This window comes from Hemiscyllium ocellatum, chromosome 48 (assembly GCF_020745735.1).
Source record: "Hemiscyllium ocellatum isolate sHemOce1 chromosome 48, sHemOce1.pat.X.cur, whole genome shotgun sequence".
Taxonomy (NCBI): Eukaryota; Metazoa; Chordata; class Chondrichthyes; order Orectolobiformes; family Hemiscylliidae; genus Hemiscyllium; species Hemiscyllium ocellatum.
Window position 1 is genome coordinate 5,167,731 of NC_083448.1, and position 16,160 is coordinate 5,183,890.

The 16,160-nt window shown below is 50.8% G+C and overlaps 1 protein-coding gene across 1 annotated transcript; it reads left to right on the forward strand.

Moving 5' to 3' along the window:
• Positions 1-5,970: 5,970 nt before the first annotated feature.
• dusp2 (dual specificity phosphatase 2) lies at positions 5,971-10,700 on the forward strand. The gene is made up of 5 exons (XM_060856377.1): positions 5,971-6,042; positions 6,496-6,922; positions 8,086-8,204; positions 9,242-9,461; positions 9,971-10,700. Exons 2-5 carry the CDS (start codon positions 6,547-6,549, stop codon positions 10,183-10,185), a joined length of 930 nt encoding a protein of 309 aa, XP_060712360.1. The 5' UTR covers positions 5,971-6,042; positions 6,496-6,546; the 3' UTR covers positions 10,186-10,700.
• The last annotated feature ends 5,460 nt before the right edge of the window (positions 10,701-16,160 follow it).

Genomic DNA, 16,160 nt, shown 5'->3' on the forward strand with positions numbered 1-16,160 from the left:
CCTCAGAGAGAGAGAGAGAGAGAGAGAGAGACACAGAGAGAGACACACAGACAGAGACAGAGAGAGACAGACAGAGAGAGAGAGAGACACAGAGAGAGACACACAGAGAGGGAGAGAGACAGAGACAGAGAGACTGAGAGAGAGAGGGAGAGAGACAGAGAGATGGAGAGACAGAGAGAAAGAGACAGAGACAGACATAGAGGCAAAGAGAGGGAGAGAGACAGACACAGAGAGAGAGAGAGACAGAGAGAGAGAGAGAGACAGAGAGGGAGAGACAGACAGACAAAGAGAGAGACAGAGACACAGAGAGATTCCGAGATGGAGAGACAGAGATACAGAGAGAGAGAGAGGGAGAGACAGAGAGGGAGAGAGAGAGAGAGAGAGAGACAAAGAGAGAGACAGAGACACAGAGAGAAAGAGACAAACAGAGAGACAGAGAGATGGAGAGATAGAGAGAAAGAGACAGAGACAGACATAGAGGCAGAGAGACAGAGAGAGAGAGAGAGACGGAGACAGATGGTGAGGCAGAGAGAGAGAGAGAGAGAGAGCGCCTGTTCCTGTGGCAGGCTTCTACGTAGGCACCAGGATCAAGATGGATTAGCCTCAGAGAGGGTTTTTTTGCTCATTGGTCCCACTGGGTTTCTCCCCACCCCACATTCAGTACATCTGGTCTTTCTGCCCACCATGTCTCGTCCCAGCGCCCACACCCCCACCCACAGTCTTTAAGGGTCCCTGGGCCTCCTCAGACTCTCTGCGATTGAACAGGCTAAAAGGCAGGCAGTTATCCTGACCAGAGAGAGCCCCCTAGAGTGTGGAAGCAGGCCATTCGGCCCATTGAGCCCACACTGACCCACCACAGGGCATTCCAGCCAGACCCTATCCCTGTCATCCTGCACTTCCCATGGCCAGCCTGCACATCCCTGAGCACTATGGGTAATTTAGCACGGCCAATCCACCCTAACCTGCACATCCCTGAGCACTATGGGTAATTTAGCACGGCCAATGCACCCTAACCTGCACATCCCTGAACACTATGGGGTAATTTAGCACGGCCAATCCACCCTAACCTGCACATCCCTGAGCACTATGGGTAATTTAGCACGGCCAATCCACCCTAACCTGCACATCCCTGAGCACTTTGGGTAATTTAGCACGGCCAATCCACCCTAACCTGCACATCCCTGAGCACTATGGGTAATTTAGCACGGCCAATGCACCCTAACCTGCACATCCCTGAACACTATGGGGTAATTTAGCACGGCCAATCCACCCTAACCTGCACATCCCTGAGCACTATGGGTAATTTAGCATGGCCAATCCACCCTAACCTGCACATCCCTGAGCACTATGGGTAGTTTAGCACGGCCAATCCACCCTAACCTGCACATCCCTGAACACTATGGGTAATTTAGCATGGCCAATCCACCCTAACCCGCACATCCCTGAACACCAATGGAGCAAGTTGCACTCTGGGGGAATGGGGTTCCTTCAGGAATTCCCGATGGGATTTCTCAGGGGACTGTCTGATAGTGATAGACTCTGTTCTGCTCTCCCCAACAAGAGGAAGCAGTCCCCCTGTAGCCTTTCCATCGAGAACCTGACAAGGATTTGAAACACCGCGATTAGGTCACCCCTTGGCCTTTGGGTTTTGAAGGGGCAGGTCCGAAGTTGCCAACCCTTTCCTCACCCTTTTCTTATATCATCCTTCCAAGACCCTCTCCAGGGTCTCCGCATCCCTTTTCCAATCTGGAATATGTTACCTGTTGCCATTAGTCCCACCAGAGACTCATCCCTTCCAAACAATAGAAACAGATTCACGTAGCGCATTGGCTTAAACGAAATCAAAAGGTGTGTTTATTGCATATATCCGGGCACACCTCATCGCCGAAACTTAAAGATTGGGATCGTACCACGCTGTTGGATGGACAAAGAAAAAAAAAATCTCCAGATACTGGAATCCCAAGAGGCTGGAAGAACACAGCAAGTCAGGAGGTGGGGAATTTGACATTCCCCTAAACCTCGAGGTCTCTTTAAAAGCATCCAGAGAAAGGGTGGGGCCCTCAAAACAGCTGGAAGAAACCAAATACATTATATTTTGTGACTCAGTTGTAGCTGCTCTCCTCTGACTTTGAGAGACAAACACACATTCAGAAAAGATTTACAAGGATGTTACCAGGGTTGGAGGATTTGAGCTACAGGGAGAGGCTGAACAGGCTGGGACTGTTTTCCCTGGAGCGTCGGAGGCTGAGGGGTGACCTTATAGAGGTTTATAAAATCATGAGGGGGCATGGATAGGCAAATCTTTTCCCTGGGGTCAGGGAGTCCGGAACTAGAGGGGCATAGGTTTAGGGTGAGAGGGGAAAGATATCAAAGAGACCTAAGGGGTAACTTTTTCACACAGAGGGTGGTACGTGTGTGGAATGAGCTGCCAGAGGAAGTGGTGGAGGCTGGTACAATTTAAGAGGCATTTGGGTGGGTATATGAATAGGAAGGGTTTGGAGGGATATGGGCCGGGTGCTGGCAGGTGGGACTAGATTGGGTTGGGATATCTGGGTCAGCATGGACGGGTTGGACCGAAGGGTCTGTTTCTGTGCTGTACATCTCTACGACAAGCACCCTGTAGTGTCAGTTGCCATTTGACTAAGTGGAACCATGGGGACATCTGGGGTGCAGGAGGCCGTTGAGTCATCTGGGGAACTGAACCAGAGAGAGAAAAGAAACAGAATTCAGTCTGGTCTCTATTTATTTTGTACTTTTGTACTTTCTACCGCTGAGCAAGGGAATACCCTGCTACTCATTTGAAAAGTGAGTGACATCTGGGGTTAATTTCGCTTCTGAGATCATCGTGTTCAACAGGGTGGGTGGTGGCTTTGATCTGGGGAGTTTTCTTGCTGAGGAATTGACCTACTTTTGCTGGTCCTGCAATTTGGATGAATCCCCATGTGGAGATCCACCCTTCGGGAAGAGCAGGTTTGAAGGGGTTGGGTTCTGAGGACAGAGAGCAGTCCAATTTGTGTGACTTCTACTGGGTGAGGGGGTGTAGAGACTGGGTGAGGGGGCAACTGAGGGGAGGCATGGGCTATTTTCTCAATGGGGAGAAAATTCCGAAGTCTGAAGTGCAAAGAGACTTGGGAGTTCTAGTCCAGGATTCTCTCCAGGTAAACTTGCAGGATGCATCAGTAGTAAGGGAGGTAAGTGCAATGATGGCATTTACTTTGAGAGGACTTGAATATAAAAACAGGGATGTACTCCTGAGGCTGTATAAGGCTCAGGTCAGACCACATTTGGAGTATTGTGCTCAGTTTTGGGCCCCATATCTCAGGAAGGATGGACTTGTCTGAGGATGTGTTCAGAGGAAGTTCACGAGAGTGGCCCCAGGTATGAAAGGGTTAACGTTTACAGTCATCGAGATGTACAGCATAGAAACAGACTCTTCGGTCCCAACTCAATCTCGTCCCACCTGCCAGCACCCGGCCCATATCCCTCCAAACCCTTCCTATTCATATACCCATCCAAATGCCTCTTAAATGTTGCAATTGTACCAGCCCCCACCACTTCCTCTGGCAGCTCATTCCATACACTCATCACCCTCTGCGTGAAACAGTTGCCCCTCAGGTCTCTTTTATATCTTTCCCCTCTCACCCTAAACCTATGCCCCTCTAGTTCTGGACTCCCCCACCCCAGGGGAAAAGACCTTGTCTATTTACCCTATCCATGCCCCCTCATGATTTTATAAACCTCTATAAGGTCACCCCTCAACCTTTGACGCTCCAGGGAAAACAGCCCCAGCCTGTTCAGCCTCTCCCTGTAGCTCAAACCCTCCATCCCTGGCAACATCTTCTCTGAGACCTTTCAAGTTTCACAACATCTTTCCGATAGGAAGGAGACCAGAATTGCACGCAATATTCCAACAGTGGCCTAACCAATGTCCTGTACAGCCGCAACATGACCTCCCAACTCCTGTACTCAATACTCTGACCAATAAAGGAAAGCATACCAAACGCCGCCTTCACTATCCTATCTACCTGCGACTCCACTTTCAAGGAGCTATGAACCTGCACTCCAAGGTCTCTATGTTCAGGAACATTTGAGGACTCTGGGTTTAAGCTCGGCGTTTAGAAGGATGAGGGGGGAGCTAATTGAAACTTACAAAACACTGGACAGAATGCATGTTGGGCAAATGTTTCCATTGGTAGGATAAACTACGACCCGAGGGCACAGGCTCAGAATAAAGGGAAGATGTTTTAGAACAGAGATAAGGAGAGAAATTTCTTCACTCAGGGAGTGGGGAATCTATGGAATTCATTGCCACAGAAGGCTGTGGAGGCCAGGTCATTGAGAATTGATTGATAGTTTCTTGAGTATTGGGGGGGATCAAGGGTTAAGGGGAGAAAGCGGGAGAATGGGGTTGAGAAATGTATCAGCCATGATTGAATGGTTGAGCAGACTCGATGGGCTGAACGGCCTAATTTCCGCCCCTGTGTCTTTTGGTGTTATTTCACCGTCACTGAATTCTGCTGTCGATTTCACAGGCGGTGGCGGGATTTGAACACACCTTCCCCCCAGTGAGATCCTTGTGGCCAACTACTCCAAAGGGAATTGGGGAGTCCTCATCCATGAATCACAAACCAGCTAGTGTGCAAATTCAGCGGGGAGCAGGGAATGTTGGCCTTTATTTTAAAGGAAATAGGGTATAAACGTTTTGTTAAATCCATATAAGGCCCTAGTCGGAGCACAGTTGGAATACCTTGAATGGTTTTGGGGCCCCAGGGAAGATAGACTGGCCACCGGAGGCAGTCTAGAGAAGGTTCACTCGGCTGAAACTGCTGTGTCCAATGTAGGTGGCAATACAAATGCAGCACACTGTGCCCAATGTAGATGGCAATATAAATACAGCACGCTGTGCCCAATGTAGGCGGCAATACAAATGCAGCACACTGTGCCCAATGTAGATGGCAATATAAATACAGCACGCTGTGCCCAATGTAGGCGGCAATACAAATGCAGCACACTGTGCCCAATGTAGATGGCAATATAAATACAGCACGCTGTGCCCAATGTAGGCAGCAATACAAATGCAGCACGCTGTGCCCAATGTAGATGGCAATATAAATACAGCACGCTGTGCCCAATGTAGGCAGCAATACAAATACAGCACGCTGTGCCCAATGTAGGCAGCAATACAAATGCAGCACGCTGTGCCCAATGTAGGTGGCAATACAAATGCAGCACGCTGTGTCCAATGTAGGCAGCAATACAAATGCAGCATGCTGTGTCCAATGTAGGTGGCAATACAAATGCAGCACACTGTGCCCAATGTTAGTGGCAATGCAAATGTAGCATGCTGTGCCCAATGTAGGTGGCAATATAAATGCAGCATGCTGTGCCCAAGGTAGGTGGCAATACAAATGCAGCACGCTGTGCCCAATGTAGGCAGCAATATAAATGCAGCACGCTGTGTCCAATGTAGGCAGCAATACAAATACAGCAAACTATGTCCAATGTAGGTGGTAATACTAGTACAGCACACTATGTCCAATATAGGTGGCAATATAAATGCAGCACACTGTGCCCAATGTAGGTGGCAATACAAATACAGCACACTATGTCCAATGTATACAAATGAGAGTACTTCTACACACACACACACAGAGGGAGTAGGTTACAAGGAAGAAATAAACAGCTCAGTTTCCTTCTGGGGAGTTTGACCAAAATGCACACCCGGGAGGGAGGGGGGGGGGGGGCAGCTGAGCACGCGCGCCTTCTACGTCAGTGTCCCGGGCCGGGTGTTTCCTGGAGCTCGCGGCGATGACGTCTCCCCGCCTAATTAGGACAGTCCGCAGCGGCAGGAGGTGGAGGAGGAGGGAGTTCCCCCCCCGCCCCGTGACGACAATGCCCTAATAAGGACAGGCTTCCGGGCTCGGCGCTTATAAAGCAACAGCGGGCGAGTTCCGCAGCACCTTCAGACCGCGGTACCTGGAGAGGAGTTCTAATCCCACAACATCCCTCCAGCAGCCCTAACGCCATCTCCTCACCCTGACTGTGAGTATTCTTGCTTCACTGGGACAGAATTGGAATCAAAAAACAAAACTGTGGGAAAATCAGTCTCTTTTTGCAATCTTCAGACACATTTCAATATAAAAGTGACCTGACCGTGTGGGTGCTGTCCTTTTGAGAGAGAAAATTATTCAAACATTTGGGGCTTTCCTTTTTGAGAGAGAGAAATTGAGCTTTAAGTCGGAGGGTGGCTGGTAAAAAGGGTGATTTCTTTTTGCAATCTTCCAAAACATTTCAATATTGTGTTTGGATAAAGTTGATCTAACAGTGTGGGTGCTGTCCTATTTAACAGGAGTGGTTCCTTAAATTGGTTGGGGGAGATGGGGAGAGAGCTGTAAAAAAATTTCTTGTTCAGAAATGATTTCAATTGTCAAAAGAGTTTGGAAGTGGTGACACAACTCTTAACTGTGTGTTTGGGTGTTTTTTTTTTGAAAACAGACATTCCCCTCCCCTGTGGCTGGAGTAATTTTGTGGATTGCACCCTTGGCCATGGTCACCACTGAGCCCCTGGAGATTGACAGCTGCCAGTTGATGCACTTGTTGGTGGAGGCCCAGAAGCGACCCCTGGTGCTGGACTGCCGCTCCTTCCTGAACTTCAACGCCTCCCACATTCGGGGCTCCCACAACGTCTACTGCAACTCCATTGTCAAGCGTAGGTCCAAGGGCGCCATCACCCTGGACTGCATCCTGGCCGAGGAGAGCGTCCGCGCTGGCCTGAGGGGCGGCCGCTACCACACGGTGGTGGTGCTGGACGAGAGGAGCCTGGGTTTCGCCTCGCTGACCGGTGACCCCACGGATAAGCTGGTCCTCAGCACCCTCCTCTCTCAGCTGGACGCCCACAGCGTCCACACCTACTTCCTGAAAGGTAAGACTGGCCTCCAATCCGAAAGCAAAAGACGTGTACGTTTAGATAAGATTGGCTGTGCGAATTTGCCCACGGTGTTGGGTGCATTAGCCAGGGGTAACTATGGGTCTGGGGGTGGGTTACCCTTCGGAGGGTCAGTGTAGACTTGTTGGGCCTGTTTCCACACTGAGGGGAAGCCAATCTCATCAAAGTGGCCAGAGAGGCAGAAAAAGCTGCTAGAGGGCTGCAAGATTTATTCCCCTCCACCCAGCCCAGAGATATTTCCTCCTGTCCCCTGATCTCTGTACATTTGGGGGATTTTGCCCTCCTGGCTCAAGGATAGGGGTGACTTGTGCGAATTAAGTGTACCAGCCCCCAACCTCAGAAAGCTGCCACAAGTGGTGCCCCTTTCTCTATGAGCGACTTGTGTTTTGTGTTCCCTGACCGAACCTCTGAGTGCTTGTAGTGTTTCAGAACGCGATTCAGCTCCTGGATCAGAAATGCCACCCTGCACTCATCTCTCTTTCTCTCTCCATTGCCAGTCTACCCTCTCTCCCCAGTAGGCAAGGATAGCCCCTAGTTTTGAGAGGGTTGCCATTAAACTAGATGCAGATATTCAGCAGATCTGGCCACAACTAAGAGAGAGAGAGACTCTCTCTTCATAGACACAGTGATCCTACAGCAACATGTTGGACGCAAGTGAGTCCACCACTTCCTCTGGCAGCTTATTCCACACACACATCACCCTCTGTGTGAAAATATTAGGTCTCTTTTATATTGCTTCCCCTCTCACCTTAAACCTATGCCCCTCTAGTTCTGGACTCCCCCTACCCCAGGGGAGTCCCCCATCTTGTCTGTTCACCCTATCCGTGACCCCCTCATGATTTTATAAACCTCCTGTAAGGTCACCCCTCAGCCTCCAGGGAAAATGAACTCCTGAGAACTCAAAGCGCACCAGTCCTGGTGACATCCTTCCTGCATCCCCCCCCCTTCCCTGGTGAATAACATCCTTCCTATGAGGAGGGCGACCGGAATTGTAGGCAGTATTCCCGAACGCGGCCTTCCCAGTGTCTTGTACAGCCGTTAGTGTACTCAATGCGCTGACCGATGGAGTTCCATTCGGGGAACTTGGTTTTGCGAGCACTTATTCAGTGCTGTTTTCTAAACCTCTCTCTCTCTGGCAGGAGGTTACGAAACCTTTCACTCGCTGTTCCCTGGCATGTGCACACAGATTGCCAAGCCTTGCCCACAGGGGAGCCCCGGTGAATCTCCAGTGTTCCGCTCCACGCCATTGTACGATCAGGTGAGACCTTGGAAGGGAGGGCAAGGTTTTCGGTAGGGTGTGTTTGGGGGGGGGTGGTGTTTGCAGAGTGGGCGAGCTGAGGCTGCCAGACTAGGGGTCTCAGAGCACGAGCTGAGGCCATTCGGCCCATCGAGGCCGGTGGAGGAAGGAGCTGAACTCGCTGGCATTTTAGGAGAACGAGAGGCAGCCCTTATCGAAGTGTAGAAGGTTCTCAGAGGGGACTTTGAGACGGCACGGTGGGCTCAGCGGTTAGCCCGGCTGCCTCACGGCACCAGGGACCCGGGATCGATTCCAGCCTCGGGCAACTGTCTGTGTGGAGTGTGCACATTCTCCCCCGTGTCTGCGTGGGGTTTCCTCCAGGCACTCCGGTCTCTCCCCACAGTCCAACAATGTGTAGGTTAGGGTGGATTGGCCATGCTAAATTACCCATAGTGCTCAGGGATGTGTAGGTTAAGTGCATTAGTCAGGGGTAAATGTTTGGTAGGGGGGGAATGGATCTGAGGGGGTTCCTTTTCAGAGGGTCAGAATGGACCTGTTGGGCCGAAGGGCCTGTTTCCACATTGTTGGGATTGTATTCAATTCCAGGAGACTTGACAGGGGAGGGGGGGGGGGGAAGAGATGTGCAGAGGTTGTCTCTCCCTCTCGGGAGAGTCCAGTACCGCAGGGTATAATCTCGGAGTAAGGGGCTGCGGACAGATGAGGAGGAGTTCTGAGGGGAATGAATGTGTCATCCTTTACTGCGAGAGGCTGTCTGGGCTGGCTCGCCAACTCTATTTGCCAGCTACCTTCAACGTTAGGGTTGCGGTCGGGGAAAGGGGAGTCCAGATTTACGCCAGGAAAATGGAGTGGAGGACGATTGAAGGGGTGGCGAGGACTCGATGGGCTGAATGGTCTCTCTGTACTGCCCAGCGGACCCTTATTGTTAGCTTTTCTGGTGAATCTGATGGTATGGGCTTTGTGCTAGGGTGAGAGCCAGCGGGGCGTGAGACTGTCGCCAGTCACGGTCTAACCCCTCTCATTTAAACGTCTCCCCGCAGGGTGGCCCAGTAGAAATTCTGCCCTTCCTGTACCTGGGCAGTGCCTACCACTCCTCTCGCAAGGACAGCCTCCAGTCTCTGGGCATCACCGCCCTCCTCAACGTCTCGTCTACCTGTCCCAACTACTTTGAGAGCACCTTCCAGTACAAGTGCATCCCGGTGGAAGACAGCCACGTGACCGACATCAGCGCCTGGTTCCGGGAGGCCATCGACTTTATCGGTGAGTGAGTGGGGCGCGTCGGCATCGCCGTTTTTCCTGGGCGACCCGTTGGAGGGGGTGGGCAGGAGCAGATGCATCCCCGTGAGCTCCATCCTGAGGGCACCTCCCCAGCCCAACCTGCGCCACTCCCTGCCCACCTCTCGCGCTGAGTTATCCTGCACCCCTCTCCCGTCCGTCCCTGGCAACCGTGCCGGCCTGCTCAATCCCTCAAGTGGAGGGAAGGGGGAGCCAGTGGTCTGGAGTCACGTGGAGGGTGATGTCTCCTCCCCTCAGTGGGCATGGGGAGTGGGCGACCATTGCTTTATCTCTCCTATGGCAACTCTGGTTGCCGGGGGCAACACGTCATTGCCAACGGATGAGGAGGCCCAAGCGCTCTCCACCTCCTTCCCTCTCCACGAGGCGGGCATCCGCAGACTGGGCGATCTCGCCGGGTACTCGAACAGGACCGTGTGCCCGCTCCCGGCAACCATTAACAAGGCGTTTTTCTTCCCCTCCCCCTCCCGGTTCAGACTCGGTGAAGAGCAGCGGGGGCCGCACCTTGGTCCACTGCCAGGCGGGAGTCTCCCGCTCGGCCACCATCTGCCTGGCGTACCTGATCCACGCTCAGCGGCTCCCCCTGGAGGAGGCCTTCGACTTTGTCAAGCGACGGCGGGGGGTCATCTCGCCCAACCTCGGCTTCATGGGGCAGCTGCTGCAGTTCGAGACCGAGGTGCTGTGCCGCTGAGGGAGGGGGCGGAGGGTTGAGACGGCCTCCCCTTCCGGAAGTTTCCGGCCGCGGCCACCTCTCGACACGTTGCTGCCCCAAACTCCGGGCCTTGCTTTGCGTTGACGCAGAAGCCCCCTTGGCGTTTCCATCGACGGGGTCGGGACTAATCTCCCCAGTTCCCGGAACACACGTGTCCCTCCGGACGAGTGCCAGCGTTCGGCGGCCGCTGAAGCGACGCGAGCCACCCTCTCCTTCTGGCACAACGCCACCTCCCTGTGGCAGAGCCTGGGAGAAAAACATTCTGACCACCTGGCACTGACTGCTCTCCCGAGCTCCGGCTCCTTGAGGAAGGGGGTGGAAAACAGTTCAGGGAGAACATCTGAATGACTTTGGGCTTTGTCACCTGGTGAGGCAGCAGCACAGTTACAGAAAATGTGACTTGTTTCTCTGTTTTAAGGGAAAACTACCTGCTAATTTCCTTTTGAAAGGAAACTACTTTATAGAGAGAGAGATATATATTTTTTTTTTCAGATTCCCTGTTTTGTAATTGTCAGAAGGTGCACATTATTTATTGTGTTTTGATAAATAAAGTTTACATTATTTTGTTGACCATTTAATTCGCTCCTGGTGCTGTTGACCAGCTCTCCCAGGGTGACTGGTTGAGAATCATTGGTTCCTACGGCACACTCAGCTCTGCACTGAGGGATCGTGTCCGAGACAGAGGCTAATGAATTCTCTCTCTCTCTCTCTCACTCTCACACTCACACTCACACTCTCTCTCTCTCTCTCTCTCTCTCTCTCTCTCTCTCTCTCTCTCTCTCTCTCTCTCTCTCTCTCTCTCTCTCTCTCTCACACTCACTCTCTCTCTCTCTCTCTCACACTCTCTCTCTCTCTCTCTATCTCCCCCTCACACCTGCTGTCTGAATTGAATTTATTGTCCCGTGTACCGAGACACAGTGAAAAGCTTTGTTTTGCCAGCAATACAGGCCGATCGCAGAGTTAAGGAGCGTAGATAAGTAAATAATAGGTAAATGCTGCAAAAATAAAAACACAGGGACAGGTGAATGTTAAAAGTTTGCGAGTCCATTCGGTGTCTAACAACAGGAGGGTAGAAACTGTTCCTACACCGGCTGGTGTGTGTGTGTTCAGCCTTCTGTACCTTCTCCCCCGATGGTAGAGGCTGGAGAAAAACATTGCCAGGGTGGGATGGAGCTTTGAGAAGGCTGCCCGGCCTTTCCCTGACAGTGGGGCCTGGGAGATGGATCCTGTAGATGGGAGGTTGGGCCTTTGTGAGTGTCCGGGCCGAGTCCACCCCTCTCTGTAACCGTCTCCCATCTTGAATGGGTACACGGTTGCCATTACAGACAGAACGCTCTGGATGGCGCACTGATTCAAAGTTGGCCAGGGTATTTGCTATTGGCATCGTGCCTTCACTGTGCAGGCTGGGAGTGCGAGAGGTTGGCCTGAAGCCTGTGGGAATTCCAGGCAGCAAAGGCATGGGTGAAGGCTTCAGCTGTCAATAAGCTGAGCAATGTTAGAGGTGGTAACAGGCATCATTACTGTTGCTATCAATATGATCAGGAAACTCCTATTATATATTAGATACAAGGGCCCTAAAATAGAATAACATTTCATTGTCACATATATGCAGAGGAACCTTAATTATCTGGTGTTCCATTATCGGATTTTGGATTAGCCGGGAAAGCCAGGAAAATGGCAAGATCTCAAGGCTTGGCAAAACAGTGTTATCTGGCATTTGATTATCCGATATCGATTAACCGAATGCAATACTCCCCGCCTGTGTCCCTCGGATAATCGAGGTTCCTGAGTATACTCAAATACAGGGGTATAGTGGAAAATGCATAATGTCGCCACACACATTGCCAGTGGCAAGGTACCCAGTTACAATTAGAGTCCTAGAGATGTACAGCACGGAAACAGACCCTTCGGTCCAACCCGTCCATGCCGACCCAGATATCCCAACCCAATCCAGTCCCACCTGCCAGCACCCAGCCCATGTCCCTCCAAACCCTTCCTATTCATATACCCATCCAAATGCCTCTTAAATGTTGCAGTTGTACCAGCCTCCACCACTTCCTCTGGCAGCTCATTCCACACACGTACCACCCTCTGTGTGAAAAAGTTGTCCCTTAGGTCTCTTTTATATCTTTCCCCTCTCACCCTAAACCTATGCCCCTCTCGTTCTGGACTCCCCCCACCCCAGGGAAAAGACTTTGTCTATTTATTCTATCTATGATCCCCCCCCCCCATAATTTTGTAAACCTTTATAAGGTCACCCCTCAGCCTCCAACGCTCCAGGGAAAACAGCCCCAGCCTGTTCAGCCTCTCACTGTAGCTCAGATCCTCCAACCCTGGCAACATCCTTGTAAATCTTTTCTGAGCCCTTTCAAGTTTCACAACATCTTTCCGATAGGAAGGAGACCAGAATTGCACGCAATATTCCAACAGTGGCCTAGCCAATGTCCTGTACAGCCGCAACATGACCTCCCAACTCCTGTACTCAATACTCTGACCAATAAAGGAAAGCATACCAAACACCTCCTTCACTCTCCTATCTACCTGCGACTCCACTTTCAAGGAGCTATGACCCTGCACTCCAAGGTCTCTTTGTTCAGCAACACTCCCTAGGACCTGACCATTAAGTGGATAAGTCCTGCTAAGATTTGCTTTCCCAAAATGCAGCACTTCGCATTTATCTGAATTAAACTCCATCTGCCACTTCTCAGCCCATTGGCCCATCTGGTCCAGATCCTGTTGTAATCTGAGGTAACTACACCTCCAATTTTGGTGTCACCTGCAAACTTACTAACTATACTTCTTATGCTCACATCCGAATCATTTATATAAATGATGAAAAGTAGAGGACCCAGCACCGATCCTTGTGGCACTCCACTGGTCACAGGCCTCCAGTCTGAAAAACAACCCTCCACCACCACCCTCTGTCTTCTACCTTTGAGTCAGTTCTGTATCCAAATAGCTAGTTCTCCCTGTATTCCATGAGATCTAACCTTGCTAACCAGTCTCCTATGGGGAACCTTGTCGAACGCCTTACTGAAGTATAGCTTTTGAAAGTTTTTGCCTAATACCGTCAGAATTAGCCTTTCTCCAATTTAGAACTTCAGCTTTTCCATCACTATTTTAAATCTAATAGAATTATGGTCGCTGGCCCCAAAGTGCTCCCCCACTGACACCTCAGCCCCCTGCCCTGCCTTATTTCCCAAGAGTAGGTCAAGTTTTGCACCTTCTCTAGTTGGTACATCCACATACTGAATCAGAAAATTGTCTTGTACACACTTAACAAATTCCTCTCCATCTAAACCTTTAACACTATGGCAGTCCCAGTCAATGTTTGGAGAGTTAAAATCCCCTACCATAACCACCCTATTATTCTTACAGATAGCTGAGATCTCCTTACAAGTTTGTTTCTCAATTTCCCTCTGACTATTGGGGGGTCTATAATACAATCCCAATAAGGTGTTCATCCCTTTCTCATTTCTCAGTTCCACCCAAATAACTTCCCTGGATGTATTTCCGGGAATATTCTCCCTCAGCACGGCTGCAATGCTATCCCTTATCAAAAACCCCACTCCCCCTCCTCTCTTGCCTCCCTTTCTGTCCTTCCTGTAGCATTTGTATCCTGGAACATTAAGCTGCCAGTCCTGCCCATCCCTGAGCCATGTTTCTGTAATTGCTATGATATTCCAGTCCCATGTTCCTAACCATGCCCTGAGTTCATCTGCCTTCCCTGTTAGGCCCCTTGCATTGAAATAAATGCAGTTTAATTTATTAGCCCTACCTTGTCCCTGCCTGCCCTGACTGTTTGACTCACTTCTGTTCTCAGCTGTACCCGTCTCAGATTGATCTCTTTCCTCACTATCTCCCTGGGTCCCTCCCCCCCCCCCCCCACCTTACTAGTTTAAATCCTCCTGAGCAACTCTAGCAAATTTCCCTGCCAGTATATTAGTCCCCTTCCAATTTAGGTGCAATCCATCCTTCTTGTACAGGTCATTTCTACCCCAGAAGAGATTCCAATGATCCAAAAATGTGAATCCTTCTCCCATACACCAGCTCCTCAGCCATGCATTCATCTGCTCTATCCTCCTATTCCTGCCCTCACTAGCTCGTAGCACCGGGAGTAATCCAGATATTACAACTCTCGAGGACCTCCTTTTTAAATTCCTGCCTAACTCTGTAATCTCCCTTAGAAGCTCAACCGTTTCCCTTCCTATGTCGTTGGTGCCAATGTGGACAATGGCTATTTTACTCCTTCACAGATCCCAGAAAATAGGACCGACCCAAAAACGCTGAAAACCAGTGCTCCAGGCTAATGTCACACTTACGGTTTATATTTTTAACATTTAACCGAGAGACAGATCTCAGTAAAACATTCGATCAACTCTACTCACTAACTGCAGACCTACAGCAAAGTGACACATTAAAAACGATGCACTTACCTGTTCCTGCGCTGTGAGCTGTCCCACACCGGATCCCCCAGGGGCAGCTGAGAATTTCGCATGCTCATTTTTCCTGGACGCACTCCAATGCCCAGTGACACTTGAACTCAAACACCAAAGACAGGAAGTGTGCAGATGCACTGCTGTGTTAGTGGGTTCCTTCCTCTCTCTCCTTCGCTGCCTTTTGTCTGTCCTCCTCGTTGTAAAAAAACACCGTTGTTTTGATCTTTTTCCCCTCTGCCATTACCAAAATCGATGAGGTGGAGAAACGCAGGGGAAAAAAAGCTAAAACTTCGCCACGATGGTTCCTCACAGTATAAGCTAGGAAAATAAAGTTAAAATTAAAAGAAAGACCAACATTACAGTCTTTCCATAGCCTGTAAAGAGGCAGTAAACACCACCCCCCTCTCCAAGCAAGGAGTCAGTAAAGACTATCCCAGCAAGATGATGTAGATGATTATCTACATCATCTACTGCATCCGCTGCACCCGATGTGGCCTCCTCTATATTGGTGAGACAGGCCGCTTACTTGCAGAACGCTTCAGAGAACACCTCAGGGATGCCCGGACCAACCAACCCAACCACCCCGTGGCTCAACACTTTAACTCTCCCTCCCACTCCACCGAGGACATGCAGGTCCTTGGACTCCTCCACCGGCAGAACATAACAACACGACGGCTGGAGGAGGAGCGCCTCATCTTCCGCCTGGGAACCCTCCAACCACAAGGGATGAACTCGGATTTCTCCAGTTTCCTCATTTCCCCTCCCCCCACCTTGTCTCAGTCGGTTCCCTCAACTCAGCACCGCCTTCCTAACCTGCAATCCTCTTCCTGACCTCTCCGCCCCCACCCCACTCCGGCCTATCACCCTCACCTTGACCTCCTTCCACCTATCACATCTCCATCGCCCCTCCCTCAAGTCCCTCCTCTCTACCTTTTATCTTAGCCTGCCTGGCACACTCTCCTCATTCCTGATGAAGGGCTTATGCCCGAAACGTCGAATTTCCTGTTCCTTGGATGCTGCCTGACCTGCTGTGCTTTAACCAGCAACACATTTTCAACTGTGATCTCCAGCATCTGCAGACCTCATTTTTTATCCCAGCAAGATTCAGCTTATGTAGAGGAGCTGGAGAATGTTTGGAGCCCAGTTTTTGGGAGCCATGGGATTTGGGAATGAATGGAGACGTGGACTTGGTAAACCAGGGTCAAACTGAGTGACAGAACAGACTACAGGGGCCAAATGCCCTCACATGTTTCAAAATTCCCAGCCGCGCACCATGCCTTCAGATCTCCCTTCTGGGAACTCAGTTCACGTTCACTACCCACGGCTGGAGGGGGGGGGGGAATGGCCAGAGCGGAAGGGACAAACCAAAGTGCTTTCACCCCTCCTCGACAACCCCTGTGACTCTCCCCCGTTTAACCCTCCCACCCCCGAGAGGGGACAGTAAATACCTCACCAGCAAAGAGTCAGAAATTACCCACCCCAGAAGGGGGTCAGTAAATATCCCTTTCAGTAAAT

Excerpts from the sequence above, each read along its gene's own strand:
- dusp2 (XM_060856377.1), top strand. The coding sequence starts at position 6,547 with ATGGTCACCACTGAGCCCCTGGAGATTGACAGCTGCCAGTTGATGCAC. Across the intron at positions 6,923-8,085 it reads CCACACCTACTTCCTGAAAG|GAGGTTACGAAACCTTTCAC; the intron begins GTAAGACTGGCC and ends TCTCTCTGGCAG. Across the intron at positions 9,462-9,970 it reads GGAGGCCATCGACTTTATCG|ACTCGGTGAAGAGCAGCGGG; the intron begins GTGAGTGAGTGG and ends CTCCCGGTTCAG.